Below are 23,547 nucleotides of genomic sequence, written 5' to 3'. Positions count from 1 at the left end.
GTTAAAAGGTGCAAGGACATAAAACCCCAACTGATGCTGCTGCTGCTGCTGCACGGTCCTTCGTTCATCTTCTAACCCTGACACTAAAATATGGATGTACATCCGTGTGCAATCTCATGAGCAGTGGTGGGTAGGACCTGTTGGGGAGGAGCCAAGCTGCAACGCGGTGTTGGACAGGCACGAGGAGTAAATGTAGCTAAGCAACAGCCGTGGCACTAACCGAGAGATCCAACCCTCTGATGACAGCGGCACCCTTCGCCTCACTCGATGGTCACCTGGGAGAGAAGGACCTTCCAACATCTGCACGTTGAACCATTCACACTTTCAGAAGACGTACGTTTATTGCCTGTTTCCTCAGCTATTGAAACCCTGGGTCTTTTTTATTTCTGACACATCAAAATTTTCAAAGATTCCAATAGAAAACCAAATCATTACTGGGTTTGAATCAAACTCTTTCGTGATTGAACAGTAAGGAGGGCACTGAAGTTCAGTTTATTGCTCTATTCATGTCATTCACCACGAAGCTACCTGTTCCAAAGGCGTTCAGACCTCTGATCAGACAGCAACGCTCTGCACAGCGAGCCGCTTTCACGCGTCAAGCATCAACGCAAAGTGACCCTTTGAAAAAGAAAACTCCGGAGTGTTTCAGGGCGTCCATAAGGGGGGGGGGGGTCTTCAAACTGAATTGTACATAATTCCGTGTTATCCAAACAAACCTGGAAGTCCTTTTGGGCTTCCTGTTTTAACCTATATGTGTAATAACTAATACAATCTGATTTAATGGATACAAGTCAAACCCAAAACTGGCATTAAATGTTAATGATTCATAACCTTCTTTTCCTCCATAAAAAACGTCTTCAGAATCTCAGATTCCAGTCTTGTGTGGAGAATTCCAAACATTTGATAACTTCTGAGTAATACATCTAATCACAGGAAAGGTCTTCCTGTGCTTGAGGAGGCGGTGACGGAGCCTCTTGGCTCTTTGGTTTGGCTTCACACGGTTTTTGGTTGAGGTGTTGCAGGCGGAACAAAAGTGCCACGCGCATCACAACCTACATTCACAATGTGGACACAGAGAAGTGCTGACGCCGCTCTGTGGCTCCCGCGCGCTCAGCTTTTTCATTTGGGGAAGTTTTTCTGTTAAACCACTTTAAGGGAATTTAGGTTTTGTGATATTGGGCTATAACATTTTTCAACTCAACTGTATTCCAAGCGGCACCAACAAATGAAAGATGCAACTCTAAGATGTCCGTAAAAAAAAGTTTGAGTGTTAGCAGCGAGACTTATGAAAGATTCCAGATGATACCCAGTCCCTTTTTCAAATGAGGAGCAGAATCCCTTTGAACATCCCTAATATGACTTTTAGTAGATTCAGTGTGTAGAAATCTGCATTGTGCTCAAAGCGATGTAACTAATGAGGTCTTAATGAGGTCCATCGCCCCCCCCCCCCTCTTCGAAAACGAAAGCACAGCACTCTGGGCGTGATACCATGTGGGAGGCAACCGTTGAATGCGTTCCTAAAAGCGTAGAGCATGAAGCCCCTTCAGGTTCCACCCCCGATACTCCCACAATGACAGAGTGTCAGGCTGCCACACCCCTCCCAGGGACACCTGAAATAACCAGCGTAATCAGCGGGGGGGGGGGGCGTCCTCGTCTACTGGAGGGGTTTCAGGGACGGAGGACGGGAGGCACACAGGAGACACGCAGCTCTTTGGAGCCGCTCAGGCATCTTCCTCGTGACCCTCTGCTCAGTTCAAGCTTCTCTACGGCGGCGCGCCTTCCCTCCCCCGCCCCCCCCTCGCTGCGAGTCCTGCTTCATGAAAAACATGTGCGTGATTTGTGCCGTCTGAGATTAACAGACGGCACGCTGCCTTGCTGGTGCAGGACCAAACGTACGAGAAATAAATAAAACCGAGCTTTAAAAATCATCCAACTAGAAGGTAAACGCAAGAGAGGCAGAAATAAGATCCCAACAGAACACCAAAGCTTGTTTGTACACTAACACACCACCACGGACACTGAGAATAAAGAGTTAAACAGCCTACTTGTTGTCTAGCTTCTTTTTTTGTTGTTTGTCAGCTTGTTTATGGGGGGGGGGGGGGGGGGGGGGGGGGGGGAGCTCGACGCAGATGGAGCCATTGGGATGCACGATGCGGTTACAGAAGGTCACCGGGGTCACGAGGAGAACAGAAGCAGTGCTTATTGGTGTGTGTCGAGGGTGCGATTGTGCGGGGGGGGGGGTGTCAGTTCACGCGGAAGGGTTCCCACTGATTACAGGTCAGCCGGTTAGGAGGCATGGAAAAACCTTCCATGCCACATAGATTCCCACAGAGGCCAAAGCTTACAGTCACTTACTTTAGCCAAACATTGAGAGAGGGAGGGGGGGGGGGGTCATCATTAGCACAGGAGGATGAAGTTGGAAGTGAGGGGGGGGAGGCGTGGCAACATGAAGTCGATATTGGAACGTTCAAAAACAGAGTGAAGGTGAAAGGTGAGAGTTCTCAGGGCTCCGCCAGGGCGGGGGGAGGGAGGTGGAGGTCCCTTTAAGGAGCTGCTGTTGTCCCCCTGAACCCCCCACCCCTGAAGAGAGGAGGGGGCAGAGGGGAGGCTCATGGGAGCAAGTCCATTCACTGAAGAAAACGGAGCTGGCGGGGTTGTGGTGGTGAGTGGACATGTGTGGGCGGGGCGTCATCTTCGTCGCGAGGGTTGGGGGGGGGGGGGGGGGGTGAGTGGGGGGGGGAGGGGCGGCCGGGTGAGGATGTCGGCGGCGTGGTCCGTGCCAGAGCGAGCATTCTCGCGGAAGTTGAGCTCGAAACACTCAATCTGCAGCAGAAAGGTTGGAAGAAAAAAAAGAGAAGGGGTGGAGAGAGGAGGGAAAAAACACAGGCAGGTGCAGGGGGGGAGAGGAGGGGGTTACGTTACGGAGGGGGGGGGGGATGAGGGGGGATGAGGGGGGAAGAGGGATAGTAGAATTAGATGCCTGCAAGATAAGAAGTCAGGAGATGACAGTGTGATCAGGAGCTTGCATGGTGAACACACACACACACACACACACACACACACACACACACGCACACACACACACACACGGACACAATCACTCACTTGTCTCCGGGATGCGTGAGTCCAGAGCCTGGGGCTCCTGGAGGCCCTCGCTGTCAGAGCGAGCCCCCTCCTTCAGCCCGTTCTCCTGGGACGGGCCCCCTGCGGACCCTGGCTCCGGTGCTGCCGGGCCGCTCCCCTCCAGTGTCTTCTGGGCCCGCTCAGCCTAAAAACAGTGAGCAGTGGAGAAGTCCTCTTAGTTCTGATAGAAGGGATATTATGGCAGCATTTGACCCACATCTCTAATTGTGTGTGCGTGTGCACGGTGATGAGCGAACATGTCGGTGGGTGCAGTTGGGTTTTTAATAGTTGGTATCGGTCTTTTCATAGAATTGCGGAACACAGAATATAGACTATTGTTAGCCTTAGTTTAAAAAAAAGAAAGAAAAAAGCATCTTTGCTGAAGATAAAAGCACAGATGAGAGCACCTTTCAAAGCTCCACACATTTGAACCTTCAGGAACTCAACATCATTTCTAAAAACAGACTTCGTCATCGTTACACAAATTCTATTTTTACACTTGTATCTATTTTCTATTATTTACGCATGATGTCTTCACTAGGTGTGAGGGTGCAGGTGACCAAACGTGTGAGAGGAGCCGGCGAAAGACGAGCCGCCATAGGCTGAGCAGACATGATTGATTGATTCTGATCAACTTGCCCCAAAAATGTCTCGTATTGCCAAAATTGACAACTGTCATTACACCAGCCTGTCCCTGCATGCCAAGCTCTGTCTCTCTCAATGTGGGTGTGGGTGGGGGGGGGGGGGGGGGGCAGACTGAAGGTCAGGGGAAAGCGAGGCGCTTGCTGGTGCAGAGGCTTTGAGCGGGTTCAGGTTGACAAGCTGTCAGCCTCATAAGTGAAGGCAGCTTGAAGCCCCGCCCACCTCACAGACATTTTCTACAAACACAGAGGCGGGTTTAAACCTTAAACTTAAAACCTGAACCCCCCCCCCCCCAGCCATAGATGCTGTGTTGATCTTCCTCAGATAATTGAGGGACACCTCAATTTACAGCCAACCCTCAGGGACCTTTTCATTGGCTCCCGAAGTGGGCGGGGCTCAGAGAGAAAACGCTGATAGTTTTTTGGCCCCTGTCAGTTGTCTTTTCAAAAGTTTCAACTAATTAGTAAACGGCAACCATCATCGGACCTACTTACTGAGTCCTGTTTGTAGGAACGGTTTTCTTCGGCCTCTTGGTTGCGATCGGTTGGCTCATGAAAATAAAAGTGATGATCTCACCTCGACGTGTCCTCCCGCGGCGGCAGGGCTCAAGGCGTCCGAGGAGCCCCCTTTGGACTGAACCTTTTCTCTGAAGCTCACTTTGTGGGACTCGAGCTTCCCGCCACCTGCAGCACACACGGATCCCTGGTCATCACACATGCGTCATGGACACAAGCTTTTTGCTCTTCAATATCAGCTTGATGATGATAGTGACATGCAGATGGCCGCACTTAACCCATCTTTACAGATGTTGCCCTGACGTCATTGGTGGACAAAAAGCAATGTTCATTAATGTTATTTGATGCTTACACTGAGGTAAATATCTAACAAACATCCCACCACCACATATTCTTTTATATTCAGAACGTTAAACCTTTAAATGCCCGTTTGTGAGTCTATTTCACAACATGAGCTTTGTCAATGATTACGTGGATTTTGATGATTCTTTCTGGAGTGTGCACGGATTTACTCCACATGTTTAATGTCGAAATCTTTTTCGGGGTGTCAGTATTTTGGATTATCGATGAAAACGTTGTATTATGCTGCACTGATTCTGTCCAGCTGTCCCTAATAAACTCCAACTCAGTGAGCATAGACACAGCGGCGCTCCATGTAATGATTACAAGCTCACCAGGCTTGTGCTTGATGTTGTCCTTGGATCCGCACTTAGAGGTCACTTTACTCAGGTCCACCTTCTTGTTGAGGATCTGCACCTGTCGAACGTCACATAAGCCTTTTTAACACAAATCCCAGGAACACTATGCAGAGACGTGGGCCCCCTTCAGCTCAATCCACACCTCAATACCACCATCGGGATCAATTGCATCTGTGTTTGAGATCAACGCTGATGTACGATAGCAGGCGAAAGCCTCTCTGCCTGAGGTGACCCCCTCCTCACACAGCCAGAGGGTCCGAAAGCAGAGACGCAGACAATCGTTGTCATTGGATCAGTGAGTTAGTGGCGGGGCGGGACAACACGAGGGCAGTTTAAGGAAGTGAGGGAGGCGGGTTGTGAGGGAGTGGCTTACTAGCATGCTGTCCAATGATTCCCCCTCTAGAGCAGGACCAAGTAGTACTGGACTCTGCAAGCACTGTAGCTACCTGCACCGTTACTACTATAGAACTGGCAATTCAGGAGCAGAAGTGTTTGTACTATATCTTCTTTTCTGTTGTTCCTTGGAGCCAGGTTGGAGGATGCGTGTGCGCTCTGCTGCTGGGCCGGGCGGTACTTACATTCCCTCCACCAGGAACATGCTTCAAATTGTCCTTGGAGCCCAAGCGCGAGGAGACGTGGCTGAAGTCCAGCTTTTTGGAAACTATCTGAACCTACACGGACACAGCATGGCAGCAAGAGGGAAGGAGGAGAGCAGGTGAACGCCGGGGGATGGCACAGAGAGGACGTGGAGGCAAAGAAAAGATGAGAGGGAAGGGGAAGAGAAAGGTGAGAAGAAGCGTTACGCGCAGGGTTAGAAAGGGAGGGAAAGGACGGGCTGAGGTTTACCTTCCCAAACACGACTCATTTGGGACCTGTGGATGCGCTTGATATCAACTGCTGAGAAGTGAGTCGCGTTCCATTTGAATAGCGACAATAACACAAATCTGAAAGATGCTTAAATGTCGTTTGAATAAAGTCTTGCAAAAGAAGAAGAAGCTACTGAACGCCACACAAAACACTTAAAACCCTCTGGAGCCCAAGCATCTCTGGGGAGATTTTCTTTTCTCTTGTTACATTTTATTGCACTGGGAAGTTGCAAATTTTATGACTTTCAGAATAAAACGTTTTAGATGAATATCACAATTCAATCAAAAACTGGTTTCCATTGCCTTTTCTGACAGAAGAGCTCAATGATGTGATTGTTGTGATCTTGGGTTTCAGAGGGTCAACGAGTACACACATGCAAACAGAGCGGAGTAGAATCCACAGCACGGCATTAACACTGACTGTAGATCACACAAGGCTCAGACCAAACGAGAGCTTTCTCGTACAATACGTTTGTCTTTGTGTTCTGAGACGACAGCGTCTCAACTCATCCAACCACTAGGGGGCGCTGGGTGTGAAAGCTCAGCTTTCAGTACAGCTGCAGGAAACATTTGCTGCATTTACAAAAGGAACAACACCGGATTTATCCAGCCACTGAGCACCGGAGGAGGGCCACATTGTGCATAGGTGCCCTCTAAGGAAAATAAAATAGAACGCAAAAGTAAAAAATAAGGAAAACATGCACATTTTGAACATTTGTGTGTGTGTGTGTCCACACTTCAGTACCACTTGCATGATCGGATAATGATACATTCCGTGGTCAAAGGTTGCGGCTCTAAAATTATTAACATAAAACATGGACATCATACAAATTCTTCACACTAAAAAGCACCACATTGTTTTTGCGCCACACTCTTCCTTCCTTCCTTCCTTCCTTCCTTCCTTACTTCCTATTAGTAGATTTGTTTATAACAAATCTTGTAAATTTGTCACAATACAATTTCACTATTATTTTGTTAATCAAAAGCTTTTATTTTCAAGTGGAAAAATCTAGAAATATTTGTCACGGCCAATTGAAGTATAAATGCACGACTTGGATCTGACAGTTTGTATCACCTAGAACCACCGGATGACCAAAGTGGGACTGAAGAGACACATCTGGGTGATGGGTTGAAACCCTCAGTGGCTTTTTCAATCTTCAATCTGCCAAGTAGCATCACTTCAAAACCAACATGAAAATATGAAAAGTGATGAAAACAAAAAGAGGCAAAGACTCAAAGGAGGGAGGTGCAGCTTGTGGTGATGGGGGGGGGGGGGGGGGGGGAGGGGACTCACTTTGCTCTGGCTGGTTTCTTTGGAGGCGGCGCCCCTACTCAGTGAGGTGGATGACACCTGGGGAAACAAGTCCCATCCCGGGTCAGCAACAAAACCACATGACAGCACACAGGGAGGGGAGGCGGTGCAAAGGGTGACGCTTGAGGGTGGAGGATAAAAACGTGGAAAGACGATGGCCTGAAGCTCAAAGAAAGGAGTCAAGTAACATGGAGACACCAAGCAAAAACGTAAAAAAATGTACTGACTGACATTGCGCTACCTAGCATCTACTTTAAGCTACAGATAAAGGGTGTGTGTGTGTTATGGCTACTTGAGTAACAAGTGCAAGTGAGGAACCCACGGACCCAGGGTCAGAAGATGCGTGCACTGAAGGCAAAGCTGCGGTCTGGAGGGCGGACCTACCTTCCCCCCCCCGGGCTGGTGTTTCATGTTGTCCGTGGAGCCGATCTTGGAGCGGGCGTTGCGGATGTCGGGGGCCGGTGCCGCGCTGGGCCGAGCCGTGGTCCTGGAGGGGGCGGCGGATGAGGAAGCGGGCCGAGGGGCGCGGGGCACTGTGGGCTTCTTCTCTGGCGCTGCGCCGCTGGTGGTGGAGGGGGAGGGCGTGGCGGGTTTGGCCGCTGTGCTCCGGGCGCGAGAGGCGGCGGCGGCGGTGGAAGCGGTGCTGCGCAGAGCCGGGGCGCTGGTGGTCTTGGGCTTGGAAGGGTCTGCTGAGAGTGGGTCAGAGAGACAGGGTTACGCTCAGGGTCAGAGCTTTATCCTTACCGATGCAATGCTAGATCCATTATCCACCATTATAGATAACACTGGGAATACAAGTTAATAATGAGAATTCTCATCCTTCTAATGACAAGGATGAAGATAGCCAAAGGCAACGTGCTGAGGACGTATGCATTATGTACTCATGGACCCTCTCTCACGCCAAACACAAAGGATCCCATCTGTCATCTACGGTCGGCACGGACGGATAACAAAGCTCCACAAAGGGAATTAAACAGATAGAAGGCAGCCCGCAGAGGCAAAAACAAACAGTCACTGGGACACCTCCCTGCACGGGGACATCAAACCAGCCTGTGTTTGTTTGGACATGTAAAGGTCAGCATCTCAGTGACCTGGACTGAATTGCTGACACATTCATCCCCGGCTGGTGAGCACATTTCAGCACGCCGAACTGCACTGCATTTCAGTCAGTCAATTCAAATCCTACGTGTCAGCTTTTAGTCATCCGGAGGGCTGCATGCTGAACCGTGCGACATGCACCTCCAGCTCCACTTAAAACGTGTGTGATTGAGAAGAATCCATGCGCTGTATCAGCAGCAGCTGCAAGCGCCTGTCAACAGCGAGGGGATGTAATCCACAGGATGCTGCGTGGAAGGTTTATTCAACTCTACAGACCAATAAAGCCCCTCTCTCTCTCTCTCTCTCTCTCTCTCTCACTCTCTCTCTCACTCTGCAGAGCATTGTCATGCTCGGACAGAGCGTGCTGCAGTATCACAGACCTCATGTTGCCAAAATGTCAACTAATCTGTCGACGGGACGAGCAAAGCTGTAAATGTCGGCGAGAGAGAGAGAGAACTGAGGAAAAGGATTACAGGAGAGGAGTGGAGAAGGCAGAGGAGGTCAATGGATGCAGAGATCAAAAGCACAAAGTGGAGAAGGGGGAAGGGGGGGGGGGGAGGTGAGATAGTGACTGCAAATATTGGCATGGATAGATTCTATTGAGTACTAAACTGAGCTACAACTGTAAGCATGTTCCATTATGGCCTAAACGTGGTTTTCACTTGCAGAGAGCGAGGGTACCTGTAGAAGTCCTCAGAGCACCGGGCTTCTTCTCCTCTCCTGCTTTGCTGTCCGTCTTGGGGGCTGAAACACAGACGGTGAACGGTGTAGTTGTTGTAGAGGGTAGCGTGTGGATCAAAGGCACAGAGCTAAAAATACCCATCATCAAAAACGTGTGTGTGTGTGTGTGTGTGTGTGTCAGTAGCTGCCTTTACCCAGAGGCCTTCTGGCTGCGGCGGCGGTGGTGGCGGTGCGAGCAGGCGGCGCTGTGCGTGCCGATGTCATGGTTCTACTGGCTGCCGTTGAGGCGGTTCCATTTCTGGTGGCAGCGGTGGAGCCTGCTGGAGCGCCAGTGCTGGCCTTCGGCACAAGGGGGCGCCTCTCTGGAGTCGTCTGGAAGGAAACCACAGAGCAAAAAAAAACATTGAGGAGGGAAACACTGATGGCCGCGAAGCAATAACATCAACGAATCAGCCGCATACCCCCCCCCCCCCAATAACCTTTTCATGATGGCACGCTGAGCCACTCTGAACTGAGTCACCCTGAGCCCTCGGGCGGCCATAGGCTAATTAAAGGCGCTGGTTTTCAGCTGAGCGGGAAGGAGGCCACTGGACCCGGGTGACAGAAGGCCGACGAGTCGCTTTAGAGCGCAGAGCATGAATTAGTGACATGAAGTAGTGAATAAGTCAGTAGGACGTACTGACGCCATGCCAGTTTTAGAGAAGAATCCCTGAGGCCTGCAGCCCCGGTACTGTGATATGGATCACATGACAGTAGTCTCATTGGGCAACGTGCTACGTGCTACATAAAAGCGCTTTTCTTTTGGCAGTTTCACCTTGACTGGAGACTGAAGTGTATATAACCACCAGGATGCCCAGGAAGTCAAATCTAAAGATGGAATACGTTCTACTACATGCAATAGTATAACGAACAGTGTAAAAAACTCTTTGAAATTACTCCTTTTAAGGCACTCAAATAAAAGTAGTTCGAATTTTTGTATTTGACTCTGTCTTAATTTCAAAGACGGGCGGGTAAAAGGGTCGATAATATCTGCTGGTAACTAATTATTGTAAAACAAACCAGCTTATAGACCTATTGTCAAGGGGAAATAGCAGAGAGGGGTTCCGCTTTCTGTCACTTTTGCTCATCCGGTTGGAAAACATTTGCAGCTTTGACTAAAATCCATCAGTTATGATCAACTACCGTGCGTTTGTGTGATCGGGATCCAAGGCGAGCGAAAGCCAACCATTGGACAGCGTCCGTCGCTCCATCCAACGAGGCAGACGGCACCTACCTTGGGTCTGACGTCCCTTGCAGCCGTGGCAGTGGTGGAGGATGCAGGGCGGGTGCTGGAGGTGGTGGTGGGGGGGCGCTTTGGACCGGCAGCGGCTGTGGGCGGGGCTCTGGCTGCGGTAGTTCTTTTGTCCGAGATGGAAGTGGCGGTGGTGGAGGAGGATGCGGGGCGCTTAGTCGGCGCTGGGCCCCCTGGAGCCGCGGTGCCCAGGCGCGCCTTAGCAGCAGCAGCAGCAGCAGCAGCAGCAGCGCTGGGTTTGGGGCCCCCGGCAGCCGCCTGCCACGCAGGAGACATACAGGAGGGACGGGGGCAAAATGAGGAGGGGAGGGAAAGCAAAAAATAAGGCAAATGGATAATATTAACCGGCATTAATATAAAAATGATAATACATATGCGTGACCTGAAAAGGCTCTGAACTAGGGGACGTTGTACTTCACATAATACACAAAGCACAGGCAGCAGGAGCAGAGGCAGCATGTGTGTTTTGCTACAATTTAAACCTTCAAGCCCTTGGATTCAGTGATGTATGAACCAAATCCTTCTCAGCTTCACCTTTCATCCCCTTGATCAATGGGCTATCAGTGTGTTTCAGTGTCTCTGCCGTCTGTTTTATCCCCGTGTTTCCTCATTTTGATTCTCTTGTTCCAGGCCCCATGTAGTGACATTAGAGTGGCTACTAGGCCACGCTGGGCCCTTGGCCTCGTGCACAGTAATCCATCCGTGGAGATCACACCAGGTCGTACCTCACAGTGTGACCCTTTGAATAACGAAACGCGTCAGGGTTACAAAACCTATCGATTCATTGACATGATCTCCGGGACTGAAATGGCCTTGAGTCTGTGCAATGACTCCTAACACACGTGTGCCGGGCTGGTGTTCCACTAACTACAGGCCAAAGGCCGGCGTGAGGAGGGACATACCTTTGTCCTCCTGTCTGCCGGCGGGGCGCTGCTCCCGTTGGTGGCAGGTTTGGCTTTTTTGGCCTTGTCTCCTCCGTCCGGTCCGGCGGCCTTGTCCTTCTTGTCATCCTTTTTCTCCACCATCTTCTTGTTGGCCGGCCCTTTGTCCTTCTGCTCCTCCTGAACGGCCCGCTGCTGCCGTTTCTCCGCCTCGTCCTCTTTCTCCGTCCCCTTGGCCGGGTCGGCGTGCACCTTCTCCTTGCCGTCTCCCGGTCCTGGCGTCGCCTGTGGGTCCGTGTCGGCCTTGCTCTCCGGCCGGTCACAGGCGGTATCTGGCTCCACGGGTGCCGGCTGTGGCTCCGGGGTCTTCTGGGCTTTGTCCGCGTGGCGTTCTGTGCAGTCCTTCGCCTCTCTTTTCTCCAGCTTCTCAGTTTCGTGCACGGTGGACTTTGCGCTTTGGTCCACTCTTCCCACATTCTGGGTTTTCTCCGCTTTGCTCTCTACTTGGGTCTTCTCCACTTCTGTCTCATTCTTCTCGTCCACCTTCTCTGTCACCTTCACTTTCTCCTCTTTAACTTTCCCTGCATCCTTCATTTCCTTCTCCTTCTCTTTCTGTGTCTCTGTCTGCTTCTCCTTCTCTTTCTGTGTCTCTGTCTGCTTCTCCTTCTCTTTCTGTGTCTCTGTCTGCTTCTCCTTCTCTTTCTGTGTCTCTGTCTGCTTCTCCTTCTCTTTCTGTGTCTCTGTCTGCTTCTCCTTCTCTTTCTGTGTCTCTGTCTCCTTCTCTTTCTGTGTCTCTGTCTCCTCCTCCTTCTCCATCTCTTTCTGTGTCTCTGTCTGCTTCTCCTTCTCTTTCTGTGTCTCTGTCTCCTTCTCCTTCTCCATCTCTTTTTTGTGTGTCTCTGTCTGCTTCTCCTTCTCTGTCTCCTTCTCCTTCTCCATCTCTTTCTGTGTCTCTGTCTTCTTCTCTTTCTCCACCTTGGCTGGGGTCTCAGTGGCTGCGTATTCCACCTTCACGCTCTTCTGCTCGGCTCTGTCAGACAGGGGGTCGAACATGTCCACGTTCTTTACGTCCTCCTGAGGCTTTTCTTCCTTCTCCGCTTTTTCCATCTTGTCAGATTTTACTGGAAAGACAATTCATTTGAATTAGAAATGAGGGCAATGTGTCCGATAAATCATTACATTACTTATTACTTATTTTCCAATGCAACAAAATCAGTTGTTGGTAGCAGTTAATATACATTAAAAACCCTGCAAAGGATTGTCAGCTGAATCAATCACAACATCGAGAAAAGGTTGAATTCAGCTCATCACACACTACTTGTGCGGTCTCTTTTTTCCTTTGTGTGATAAGGACCTGTGAATTGTGCCTTGTCCCAGGACCCCGCATCGTGTTCCTAAATATGCAGCTTTCTCTGCTCAGCTCAACGTTTTGTTGTCTTCACAGGTCGATTATTTAGTCTGTTTATAAGCTGATAGGTGTTTTACCCCCCAAAACACAAAAAGAATTGGTCCTGAGAAAAGAATTGCATATTTACGTTTACCGTTAAAGCATTTTTTTCTTCAGAACCCCTTAAGTTGGATTCCTCGAGCATGGTTTCTCCAAGCAATATTCAGAGGGTCACCATGCAGCACATGGGCACCGCTGTTACTATGGTTACGCTTCACTCACATCAACATCCTTCCAGGTTACCTAACAGCGTAATTGTCAGCTGTTGGCTGCTTCATCCAAAGTAGAGGAAAGGAAAGGCCCGAGCGGATAGACGGTGGGTCTTTACTCATTACCACATACAGCCTGCTCAGTGTCAAGCTACCAAGGGTTTAGTCTCACTTGGACAGACTTTGGGAAGCATGTGCAGAGAATGATTTATGTCATCAGTACCAATGATTGCACTGCTGCTCGAATAAGAACTTGTAGTTCATCCGACTTATTTTTGGGTTCTTTTAATCCAAACAGGCATCAACCGTATCGCATAAAGTGGTCCAAGGGAAACATTTATGCAGATCAAAAACTGAGAGGACAGAAGATCCCAGTTGAGACGTTGGAGTACTCGAGAGTCCAGAGATGTCAAAGAAGTGGAAAATTTCAGACCTGTTTCTTTCATGGGAATAAAATACTACAAATATTGTGCAATCGGTCTGAAGAAGATTATCTGTTGCTGACTCACAGAATAAAATATCCTCTGGGGAGCACATTCAGACCTACTGACTTCAGCTGTGTTCCAGTTTGGAAGTCCACATGTTTAAAATACAACACAATATGCTGTGTGTCCTTCCCAGTCCACAAGCCATTGTGCGCCTGTCTCATTGATGCTAGATAGTATAATGTGCTATTTTTGTATTTTAAGAAGACAAAACCTGGTCTATTTCTGTACCTGCACACAGTTTGAGGAAAGGCTAAGAGGAGGTTTGTGTTCCATGTGACACCCAAAGTCCACACTGACTTGTTTTAACATGGCAAACATGACCCAAGTTATTAGCTTACCAATGTTAATGTTTAATTAGCCAAATTGCATCGTTTTGTTGCAGTTTTTTGGCGTTAAACAGCTGAATGCTGAATACTGCCACCAACTTTTTTGGGGGAAATACATTTTTCTCAAAAAGCAGTTAAGTTTTGCGTCATTTTGTAAGAGAAGCTGCTGCTGCCCCAACCCCCAGAATGTGTTCAAACGGGCCACATCCTTTTGGTTTTAGAACCGCGGCACACACCGTGCTCCTTTCACATGGCGCAGTGCCTTCCTCCTCGTGACTCGGGTTTCTCTTCCACGCTTTGTTACCCACTGTACCCACCAGCACAGAGAGCCCCCCCCCCAGCCAGGGCAGGAGTAGTTTACTGCTGTCAATCAATGTCAGCACTTCATCATTACATCCCACTGGATATTTAAGTGAATTTGTGGTAACAGGCTTATGAATTCTGGAATTATGACCAAAAGCAACGGGAGAGTCTGTACCAAATGTGAAGAAATTCCTCATAGATCACATGCGTTAACATATGTTCATCGTCACATCAACCTGTTCTTAAAGTGAGCGCAGGTTTTTCTCACTCACAATGAGAATTAAAAAAAACAAATCTAAAGTGGGTTTCACTCACTCACGTTCACCTCAGTCAACCAGCACAGGGAGCAAATCAAACAGCAATCACTGACCTCCCTCAAGGGGGCTTTTTATTATTGATGAGGCTTCTGACTGGAAGCATCAATCAATATCAATTGATATATGTTAGCAAACACACCGGAGAAAGGGCTTTTGTGTCCTGAACCAACCTTCACCCAACCGTTTGATGTGGAAGTCCAGCTGCTGCATTACCAGAGCTGATGAGGCTCAATATGCCTCATTTAATATAAGGCTACAGCCACCACCTACAGATCGTTCAGGGTCGTTAAGCCTCGACTCCCCTGAAGAGCACCACCTCAAATCGGCTTTATTTTATTCTCTCCTCTTATGGTAAAATATGCAGATTTGATTCTGCCATAAAAAACGAAATTATCTTAAATCCATCGCATAATTAAAGGATTTTAAAGTATCAATGTTAAAAAAAGACATTTTGAAACATCATTTTCATGGCACATGCATGTCTTTCAGAATGCGTTTACCTCATTGTTGGAGAATCTGTCCATGAGGTTGTTTTCCTCACCAATGAAGCTACTCACGTGTGAAGCAATTCATGAGGCTAATCGTACATAAAGCAAACAAGCAGAGGTTAAAACGGATTGCTCATCCTTCACCAGGCCTTCATTTGGCTCCTCAAGTAGATTAGGGAAATAATCCTGCCGCTCTCCGGCTGAGTGGGCTTTGTCAGCTCTGACGGCAGCCCTCCATGTGAAGGCAGAGCTCCACTCCGTCGCTTCCCCTCAGCAGCACAGCCCACAAGGTGCCCGCTCTGTGTGGCTGTGAAGTGGAGTGTGTTGATCTCTAGTGTCAGGCCCTCGCTTTGCCCCTCTAATAATAATAATAATAATAGCTTGGTTACTGTAAGAGTGGCGGAAGTCTCTAAACTTAAAGACAACTCTTCTGATTCTTGATTTGGGATTCGTGTGTGTGTGAGGGGGAGGGGAGGGGGGGGGGTGATGTGAGGGTCCTGGGACAGAGGATTGTGCCTGTGTACAGATTGTAGAAATCGAATCGAATACTGAATTAATTTAGTGAACAGTGTTTGCAATCAGATGGATTATAGCAAACAACGTTCATTCCACTAAATAAACGTTGGATTATTTTCTGAACAAAGCTGAATGTGGAAAGCGTCTGCAGGTTTCTGAGTGAAGGCATCTGAAAATCGGCCTAAAAAAAGGACATTCTTGAGACCGAAATCATTTCATATCTCGTCTTTTTTAATATTTCTTTAATAGATGAATTTGTTTATTTACTGCTTCCTCCTGTGTCCAAGTGTCCAAACCCTTACTTCCTGTTTGCCAATCGTAATACATTAATCCCCCCTCCAGTTTTCTTTGTAGCCCCCTTTTTTTTTATTATCCCACTGAATATTTTTTGTCCTTTCTCAAACCTTTTCCCACAACCTCTCCAGAGAGGTGAAGCTAAGGCAAAGCTTTGGCATATTGCACAGGCACAGCTGTTTGGGGACTAAAGCTGGTGCTGGTGCTTTATCCGGAGTGGATAAAGGAGCTTTAACAACGGGAGCAACAGACACACTCTCATGACCTTGGTAAGATAGCAGAAGCATGAATACGAACACAGCCCCATGGCTCGATGACTCTGCCTTGCTCCTCTTTGACTCCAGGGGGGGGGGGGGGGCTTCAATACTCCAGTGCCCCGCTTGGCAGAGTTTCTGGCAGGAGGCGACAAAAGACTGGAGAGAAACACCAAGAGAAAGGAAGATGGTGGTTGTCGAAAGCCCCACCGCACTGGGCTGCGCTCCCCAGTCAGTGACCCCATTTGGACTCATTATTCAACGTAACTGTGACCCGCTTTGAGCCATCTTGGCTCCGTCTGTCTTCACCGAGAATGTAACGAGCATTCAGTCCTCAAAAGAGAAGACGTACGGACTCGACAGAAAGAGACAGCCTTTAAGTCGAGCAGCAAATGAGGCAACAGTGCAGTGGGATGGGAAATGAGGTTGGACACAGACAAAGCTTCCATTCTCCTAATGGGCCACGATATCCTGACCGTATCAAAAATGTCAGCTGGACAGTCAGCTTACTATGCGACCATATGCTGCAATCTTATGGAGCTGCAAAACCCATTTGCATGAACAGACCCATGGAGACAGCCACCTGTGTGCACAAGACGCCCGTTGTCCGGTATTTACACACTCTGAATGGTCACACGCTCTGTTCAATCTGTCGCTGATCCGTGTCTAAAATCGGCCCGCTGGCTTTGACCAACACAAGCAGACAGATACTACCACAGCGGAATGCCAATTAGCCCGCGGGGAGCTAAGGGCGCGCGCAGCTGTACATTCTTTCACTTTCACTCCCCGTCTCCCTCGCGGTCTGACACCGGTCCCTCCGCCTGCTTCCACAGCGATTCCTCACCCCAAGCCGTTTGCAAGCTTGGACCAGAAAGCCCCATCTGGGACGAAACTGTCTGTAAATAAATGAACCGTTAAAGCAAAGATTGAACAACCGCTGCCTTCATTGTGAACCACAATCCGCACGCGTCTACGCAAACTGGAGAGCGCAGGTCTTGAGAATAATTTCCTCACCATACAGTGGTCAGTGATAGGGTTAGCATTGCGATGCTATCACCATAATGATCCTGGGGGAGAGCCAGATGTCCTTCTGTTTGTGTGTAACTATTGCTCACGAAGCCAGCAAACAGAAGGCGCTTCGTAAATACGTCTTCTGGGTGTCACTAATGAATTAAAAAAATATATATATTCTGTTTGTATTTACAAAACTTTTGACAGCAGTCTTAAAAAAACTACAAACTTAGTGTTTCAATATCAACATGTTTGCCAGTCAGACAGTAAAATAAGCGGGGTGGGGGACTGCAAACATGACCTCCACCTACCATCCCTTGTGATGAAAGGGTTACTGCTGGAGCTCACGCCGAGGCTGGAATAGTCCCACGTCGATATATCGCCAGCTCCTAAGTCCTCGCCTTCACCAGTGTTGAGTCCAGAATCTGCTTCACTGACACTGAACACTGCATCTTTGTTGGATTTGCAACAAAACACCCTCTCAGTGTCAGAGTCTACTTGCAGAAGAGCGCTGGAGTTGGTGCCGCTGAGCCCCTTGGGGCTAAGGGGCACTGGAAGCACAATGCCACCTGGCTCCTTCTCAACCTTAAAGCCCTCACCTGGGGCTTCTAGCGGTGAAAGAGGGAAGGCAGGGTCGCAGTCTTTCTGCAGAGCGAACGGGGAGAGGAAGAGTCGGGGTTCAGGTGGGGCTTGCCGCAGGTCGATCTGTGTGGGGCCGGCTGCCGAGAGAGTGGGCGGCGGAGTCGGAGACTGATCTTCCGCGACGGTAAAGGAGCGCGTCATCGAGTGTGGTGAGCGACGCACACCACCCATGGGCGACACCAGCTGGTCCAGTCCCGCCCCATCTCCGTCTGGGTATTTATCAGGCAGCTCTAGACTGGTCGGTACCAAAAGGTGGGAACACTCGGACATTGCACGGCGCATAGCCTTCCTCTGTTGCTCAGCTCGCCCCACAAAACAGGGCTCCAACTCTGCGTCCTCCTCTTCCATCTCTTCTTCCTCGTTGTTCTCCCCTGAAGAGTCCTCTGAGAATTGTCGGGCCCCCAGGGCTGCTCCGGCTCCAGCCACAGCTTCGTTCTTCCTCCCCAAGTGGCTGTCATTGACAACTCCAATGACGCAGTAGTTAGGGGCCACCTGGGGCATGGCGACCTTTGGGCTTGATTCAGCCAAACCCGAGTGGTTCCATGGCTCTGAGGGTGAATTCCCAGCTAGAGGGGATGCCTCCATCAGTGAAGCACCCATTGGAGGCATAACAGACGGCTCCATGTGCCTGGCCGGGGATCCAGGAACCGGTGGCAGGTACACTCTGCTTGTGACCCCACATCCCAGAGCAGAGGGTAGTCTGCCTGGAGAACCTGGGGAAGGGGATGGAGAGGAGGACCGAGGGCTGTCTGGGCTTTCCCCCGCACTGCCCAGTGATGCGTTACCCAGCGAGGTGCTTCCGGAGATGCCCCCAACCCTGCCGGGCACCTTCAGCTCTGCATCCACACCGCTCCTGCTTGTCTGCTCGAAGAAGCACAGCTTGTCCTCATCCGTGAGTCCGGTCGATGCCAGAGACCCACTACCTACCACCAGCCCCCTTGGGGTCCCCATGTCCATGCCTGTGGGGGGCTGCCAATCCCAGCTCTGAGCCGGCACGGTGGGCGTCAGGGACGGAACCTTACACAGCTCGCTGTACTCTGAGAAAGGAGAGCCAGGCTGTTGATTGGAGAGAGAAGACATGCCGTCTCTCCTTTCTAATCTAGTTCCCCCTCCCCTTTTCTTTGTTTAACAGACGGTCTTTGTCTCAGTCTCAGGTGTCCAATGGTAATCTTCAACACTTCTTTCCGGCTTTCCTTTGTTGCCTTGCACTGCTGTTCCTCTTGGTTCAGCCACTCAGGTGCTCTGTGTGTGCTGTGCCTCTGCTCTTAACTCAGACACCCTCACAGGGGGGACTGGATGTGCAGATTTCTCCCTCGTCCCCTCCCTCTTTCTCTTTCTCTCTCTCTCTCTCTCTCTCTCTGGTTCTCACTGATTATTACGATGCTCATGTGACCTAGTTCCAGTTGCCAATTGGCTGCTGCCTGCTCCCAGTTCCCACCCACTGTGGTGAAGTGAGAAGGGCACCCTCCCCTCCCATTTTCTCTTTCACTTCACGTTTTTCTCCCCTCAATGCCTTTCTTTCTCTCATTCTGCCTGATGGTAAAAATGCACAACGTAAAAACATACGAAGACGCACACACACACACACACGCACACAGACACACAGACACACACACACACACACACCTCAGTCTCCCTCCCTTGGGGGAGGATTGAGTGAGGGCTAAAGCAGGCGCTTAAGGGGGAGTGTGGATTTGAATTCAATACTTTTCCAAACCATACAGTTCCACACATCACATCCATGTTGTCTGGAGCAACATGAAGGACTTCTGACGTCTAACAAGTATCTCTTGTATAAGAAAGCAATAAAGAGAGAGGATGAATCAGATAGGTGAAAGTAATAGCTGGAGCTCAGATGACTAAATAATACCGTGAAACGACCAAATGAGAACATTTTATTGTTTGCTATGAGTAGTGGACTCTCTGAAGATGGAACATGGGACTTATGGGAGACGGGAGAAGAGTGAAGCCCATGGTAAAGAGATTTGTCTGTCAGACTCCATCGGATCACATTTTCATTTCATTACCATTACCCATTATATCACACTCATATGCACACAAATGGATACTTAGAGGCCATCTAAAATATAAAGAAACACAAAGGTTCTCACACATTAACACACAGATTGCATCCACTTGAGCTATAATTTTGCCACATGAAAGACAGACTTGCTGCAACATGCGGCGCGACACACACACACACACACACACACACACACAGACACACACACACGCACACACTGCAGCTTCCCTTGGAGGCACTCAGAGGGAAGCTTTTAAGGAACTCTGCCACATATGTTTAAGAAAAACTCCTTTAGCTTTATTTCTGCAATTGCTGAGTTCTTGTTGAATCAGAAATGTGATTTCCACTGAAGTTAGTGAAGCATAAAAGTTGTGCTCCGGAAACTACAACTTTAAAGCGTCTGCTTCATACAATCTACTATCATTTTGTAGATAAACAGCTCCATATCAGAGATATTACGTTGATTTCTTCCAATTCTTTAGTGAGGCGACCCCTTCCTCTCTGATGTGTTTGAATTTGCAGTCTATTCTGTTTGGTCTTCAACACTTCCTCCATGCTGAACTCTTTACATCAGTGTAACCACATGAGACTATATCTATTTACTAATTCTGTTGTTGAACCCTAACCCTTGATTTTTCGCATTAAAAAAAGGGGGGTGGCAGTAGCACAGAATAGAATGATGAAGGGGGGCCATCTTTGGTAAAAGGACATTGTTCATTTGGAATTCTAATGGTGTACTTAGAAAAGGCACAACTTCCAAATGGTAATTCACACGAGGAGGAAGAATTGCTTCATAAAACACGAATATTCACTGGGAAAAAGGGGTCACAGAGGAGCGCTAACCTGACATTGGAAAAGAGAAAGGTAGGTAAAGGAAAGTGGCAGCAACTGGACTGTGACTGAACTAGATGTGGTGTGGTCGTGCCCCCAGGTAACGGCTAATGCTGGGAGCATCAAAATATAATAAAAAAGGCTTTGTAACATGGCAAAGCCTTTCTAAACTCAAAAATGCCGTAGTCACGGTCAGAACGCCTCCAGCTTGGGTTCTTCAATCAACTCCTAATCAACAATCAATGAATTCATGGCAGTATATGAATTTGACACACTTGGATTGAATGAGAAACTGGTACTGTGTACTTACCATGTGTTTTTTTTTCCACCCACAAAAAAAACTAAATACGGAATCTATCTCATCCTCATATATGAATAATCTACATTTTTACTTGATGAACTGGTATAATCTACCCTAGACCTCCCCGGCCCAACATACATTCCTCGTGTGTGTCTTGCTTTTCGAACACGGTCTGATTTTGCTTTCCAGTTTCTGCGCTGCTGTTGTTGTCATGGTGCAGCACAGTCAGACTTTGCCCCCAGGGATGTGGCATTTCTCAGCGCGCTGCACGCAGGTTTGGTATTTTGCTGACCTGCCGCGAACACCGACTTCAGGGAAGTGTTAGAAGAAGCACAGCAGGGGGCGTGTCACTAACAATCAAGCAGCTTTCCAGGTTGCACCTGTTGAGTTTAGGCAAATGCCTTTCTCTTTTATTTGTTGAGATCGTGAAACAAAACCTCGATTGACCTTGTTGGAGATTCAAAGAGTCGGACTAATCATCCTTCGCCGTGATGGCTGGTAATTGGAAGGCTAAACAGGAGCCGAGCGGTGCCCTCTTCCCCGCTTCGGCCCACCCATCAGTCTCTCGATGATGCCGTTAAAAAGGCCGCGTGGAACAACATGGGCTCCAGCTTAGACTGTCCCACCTGCACAGGTAGATGGACGGACAGGTAGTTAGGAGGACTTGCCGGTAGGTGGGCAGACACACCTGAGGCAGGGGTACTGTCGCCGTGTCACATCGGCCTCTTTTTTTTCTCCCTTTGTCTACAACCTTTTTGCTGCCTGAAAACGTCTGCGTATCAGAATACTAATCTGTCAATAGGGAATGGAGGGCAGCCTGATCGGACATATATATATATATATATATATATATAGTGATAAAGGCATAGAGACAGAACAGACGTGGTCGATAAAATGCCTACAAACCAACATTTAACAATAGAACATTGCACTTCCTTCAGTTCCTGCCACGTTGCCGTCACGTCTCGAAGGCCTTGGAGCAAAAGATGTCAACATACCAGCTATTGATATCTTCTAATTCTGTCTGTTTGTCTTTGCATCTGATGTTATTCATACATTACATCATCCAGCCCCACTGTAACGAGGTCGAATACTTTCCCAGGTCACTCATGGGCTGTGGTACAGCTGCCAGACAGCAAGTCAGCTAAAACAGAGTGAAAAATCCTTTGCTTTGCCCTAAATACTGACCTCTTTTTGTGTTTCACCTCTGAAAGAGCAAAGAAGGAGAGAGGAGTGGTGGGAACAGGTGTGCTGAGCTCAGCAGGGGGGTCTTGAAGGCATGGATTCTAAGTCTTTAGTAGCGTCTATTTATAGCTCAAATGCATCTACTAACACCCCCATCCTCACTCAACATCCATTGTTCCCTCCGTAGCCCCTCTCCCCATCAGTCGCCAAAGCAACTGCCTCCTGTTGCTATGGCAACTGGCTCCTCTTCCACGTACTGGGCTCCAGCCATGTGGGGGGTTGGGGGGAAAATGGTTGGAGGGGGTATCATCTGAGGAATTGGGGGCTGATGGAAAGAATGGGTTGTGGAGTTGAAAACAGTGTGTGTGTGAGAGAAAGAAAAGGAGGGGGAGGGTCATTAATAGGCTACACATTCTACTCCGCCTCAGGTCAAAGAGTTTGTTCAAGTCAGCATTAGTCTTTGTGTTAATTACAGTCATCAGTTCGGGAATAACCACTGGTGAATGACGGAAGAACGTAGACATGCATTAAGCCTGAATTGACATGATGATGGACACACAAGAGCGGACCCTGAAGCGATGGGTAAAAAATAATTGGCCAGCGGGTGCCAGATTTTATTTTATATAGTACAAAGTGGCAAGACATTTTATCTGCAACCAACAAATCCCACAGACCTTCAACGTGCAGTTGAATAACATTTGAATTTGGTCCTTAAAGTACCCAGTTTAAAAAAAACACTAATATGATATCAATATTAGCTGGTTAATACAAACTGATGCATCCGTGTGTCATTACTTGCTCTTGTAATTGTTCGGGTAAAAGCTTGCTTTAACTACTTAACACAGTTCGGTAGGCTTCCCATCATGGGCCCTATTTAACGATAAGTAGACTTAGGTCCATACTGGCTAGATACACAGCACCACTATGGCCAGCATGTGTGGTGCGCCGGACCACATTTCCCATCAGGCAGCATTGTGTACAGTTTGCTTCTTCATGTGGCACGATATATTGTAATTGGCGTAAGTTTGTGTAGCTTCAGTCAGCACTAAACGGTTAACCTCCCAATACAAAACTTGACCCTTTGGCCAAAAGAACATGTCTGAAGAATTTCATTTCATATTTAAGGGCAAAGTTAATTGTTCCAGAAGATTACAATATGTGATGCCCATGAGCGCCGACCAGCCGCTCCACCCGGGAGGCGGCCGTGTGTTATTTATTGTCAGCATTTCAAATCAGCATAAATAGTGATTACTTGAGAGGAGAGGGTGTCTCCATTTCATTTTTTAATAATGAATGACCTACCGCCCCTCGGCTCTACCATTCTCTAAGACGCAGCTGCCTGATCCGAGTCCATCATTCATAATGAGTGAATCAGGCCCAATGACCTCCACTCCACCCATTGCCTTCCCTGTCGCAGACGCACAAAGAAAACAACAACTTTGTCTGTGTTTACATCATTTTCCGACATCATCATCAGATGTAAGCCGGGGCTCTCCTCCTCCTCCTCCTCCCATCACCCTCATTATTCCAGAGGACACGTATTGGGACAGCGGCGTAGAGCGCTGGGCTCGGCACCCAGACCTAAAAAATAACAAGACGAGGAACCATGCTGCGTGGGCTGAACTTAATCTGCAGAACAGGGCGCGACGGGGTCAATGGAAAATGGGACATCCACAGCATGGTCCAGCTTCTCTTCCTTTTCTTCCAGACAGCGAGCCTCGCCCTGCTCCTTGACCACACGTGTAACCGTGTCAAAATGTCACCACATTCCAACCAAATATTGTGCATCAACCAGCAACCCAACA

The 23,547-nt window shown here is 48.7% G+C and overlaps 1 protein-coding gene across 10 annotated transcripts in view; it reads right to left on the bottom strand.

The window, feature by feature from the left end:
• Positions 1-2,106: 2,106 nt before the first annotated feature.
• The window catches only part of LOC119198739 (microtubule-associated protein 4), a 61,026-nt gene continuing 39,585 nt past the window's right edge, over positions 2,107-23,547 (bottom strand). For 3 of the 10 annotated variants that reach the window (XM_037456208.2, XM_037456212.2, XM_037456216.2), the window contains 11 exons: positions 11,129-12,228; positions 10,209-10,484; positions 9,130-9,307; positions 8,936-8,998; positions 7,541-7,845; positions 7,139-7,195; positions 5,557-5,649; positions 4,955-5,036; positions 4,342-4,448; positions 3,106-3,268; positions 2,855-2,980 (listed from right to left, as the gene is read on the bottom strand). In XM_037456208.2, coding sequence (XP_037312105.2) covers positions 2,973-2,980; positions 3,106-3,268; positions 4,342-4,448; positions 4,955-5,036; positions 5,557-5,649; positions 7,139-7,195; positions 7,541-7,845; positions 8,936-8,998; positions 9,130-9,307; positions 10,209-10,484; positions 11,129-12,228 — 2,432 coding nt within the window. In that variant the 3' untranslated portion in view covers positions 2,855-2,972. Of the gene's footprint in view, positions 2,824-2,854; positions 2,981-3,105; positions 3,269-4,341; positions 4,449-4,954; positions 5,037-5,556; positions 5,650-7,138; positions 7,196-7,540; positions 7,846-8,935; positions 8,999-9,129; positions 9,308-10,208; positions 10,485-11,128; positions 12,229-17,071; positions 18,755-23,547 lie in introns of those variants that run through there. The other 7 variants (XM_062559178.1, XM_037456209.2, XM_037456210.2 and 4 more) reach the window with 7 other exon arrangements.

This window comes from Pungitius pungitius, chromosome 19 (assembly GCF_949316345.1).
Source record: "Pungitius pungitius chromosome 19, fPunPun2.1, whole genome shotgun sequence".
Lineage (NCBI taxonomy): Eukaryota > Metazoa > Chordata > Actinopteri > Perciformes > Gasterosteidae > Pungitius > Pungitius pungitius.
This window is presented reverse-complemented; position numbering and strand designations above follow the sequence as displayed.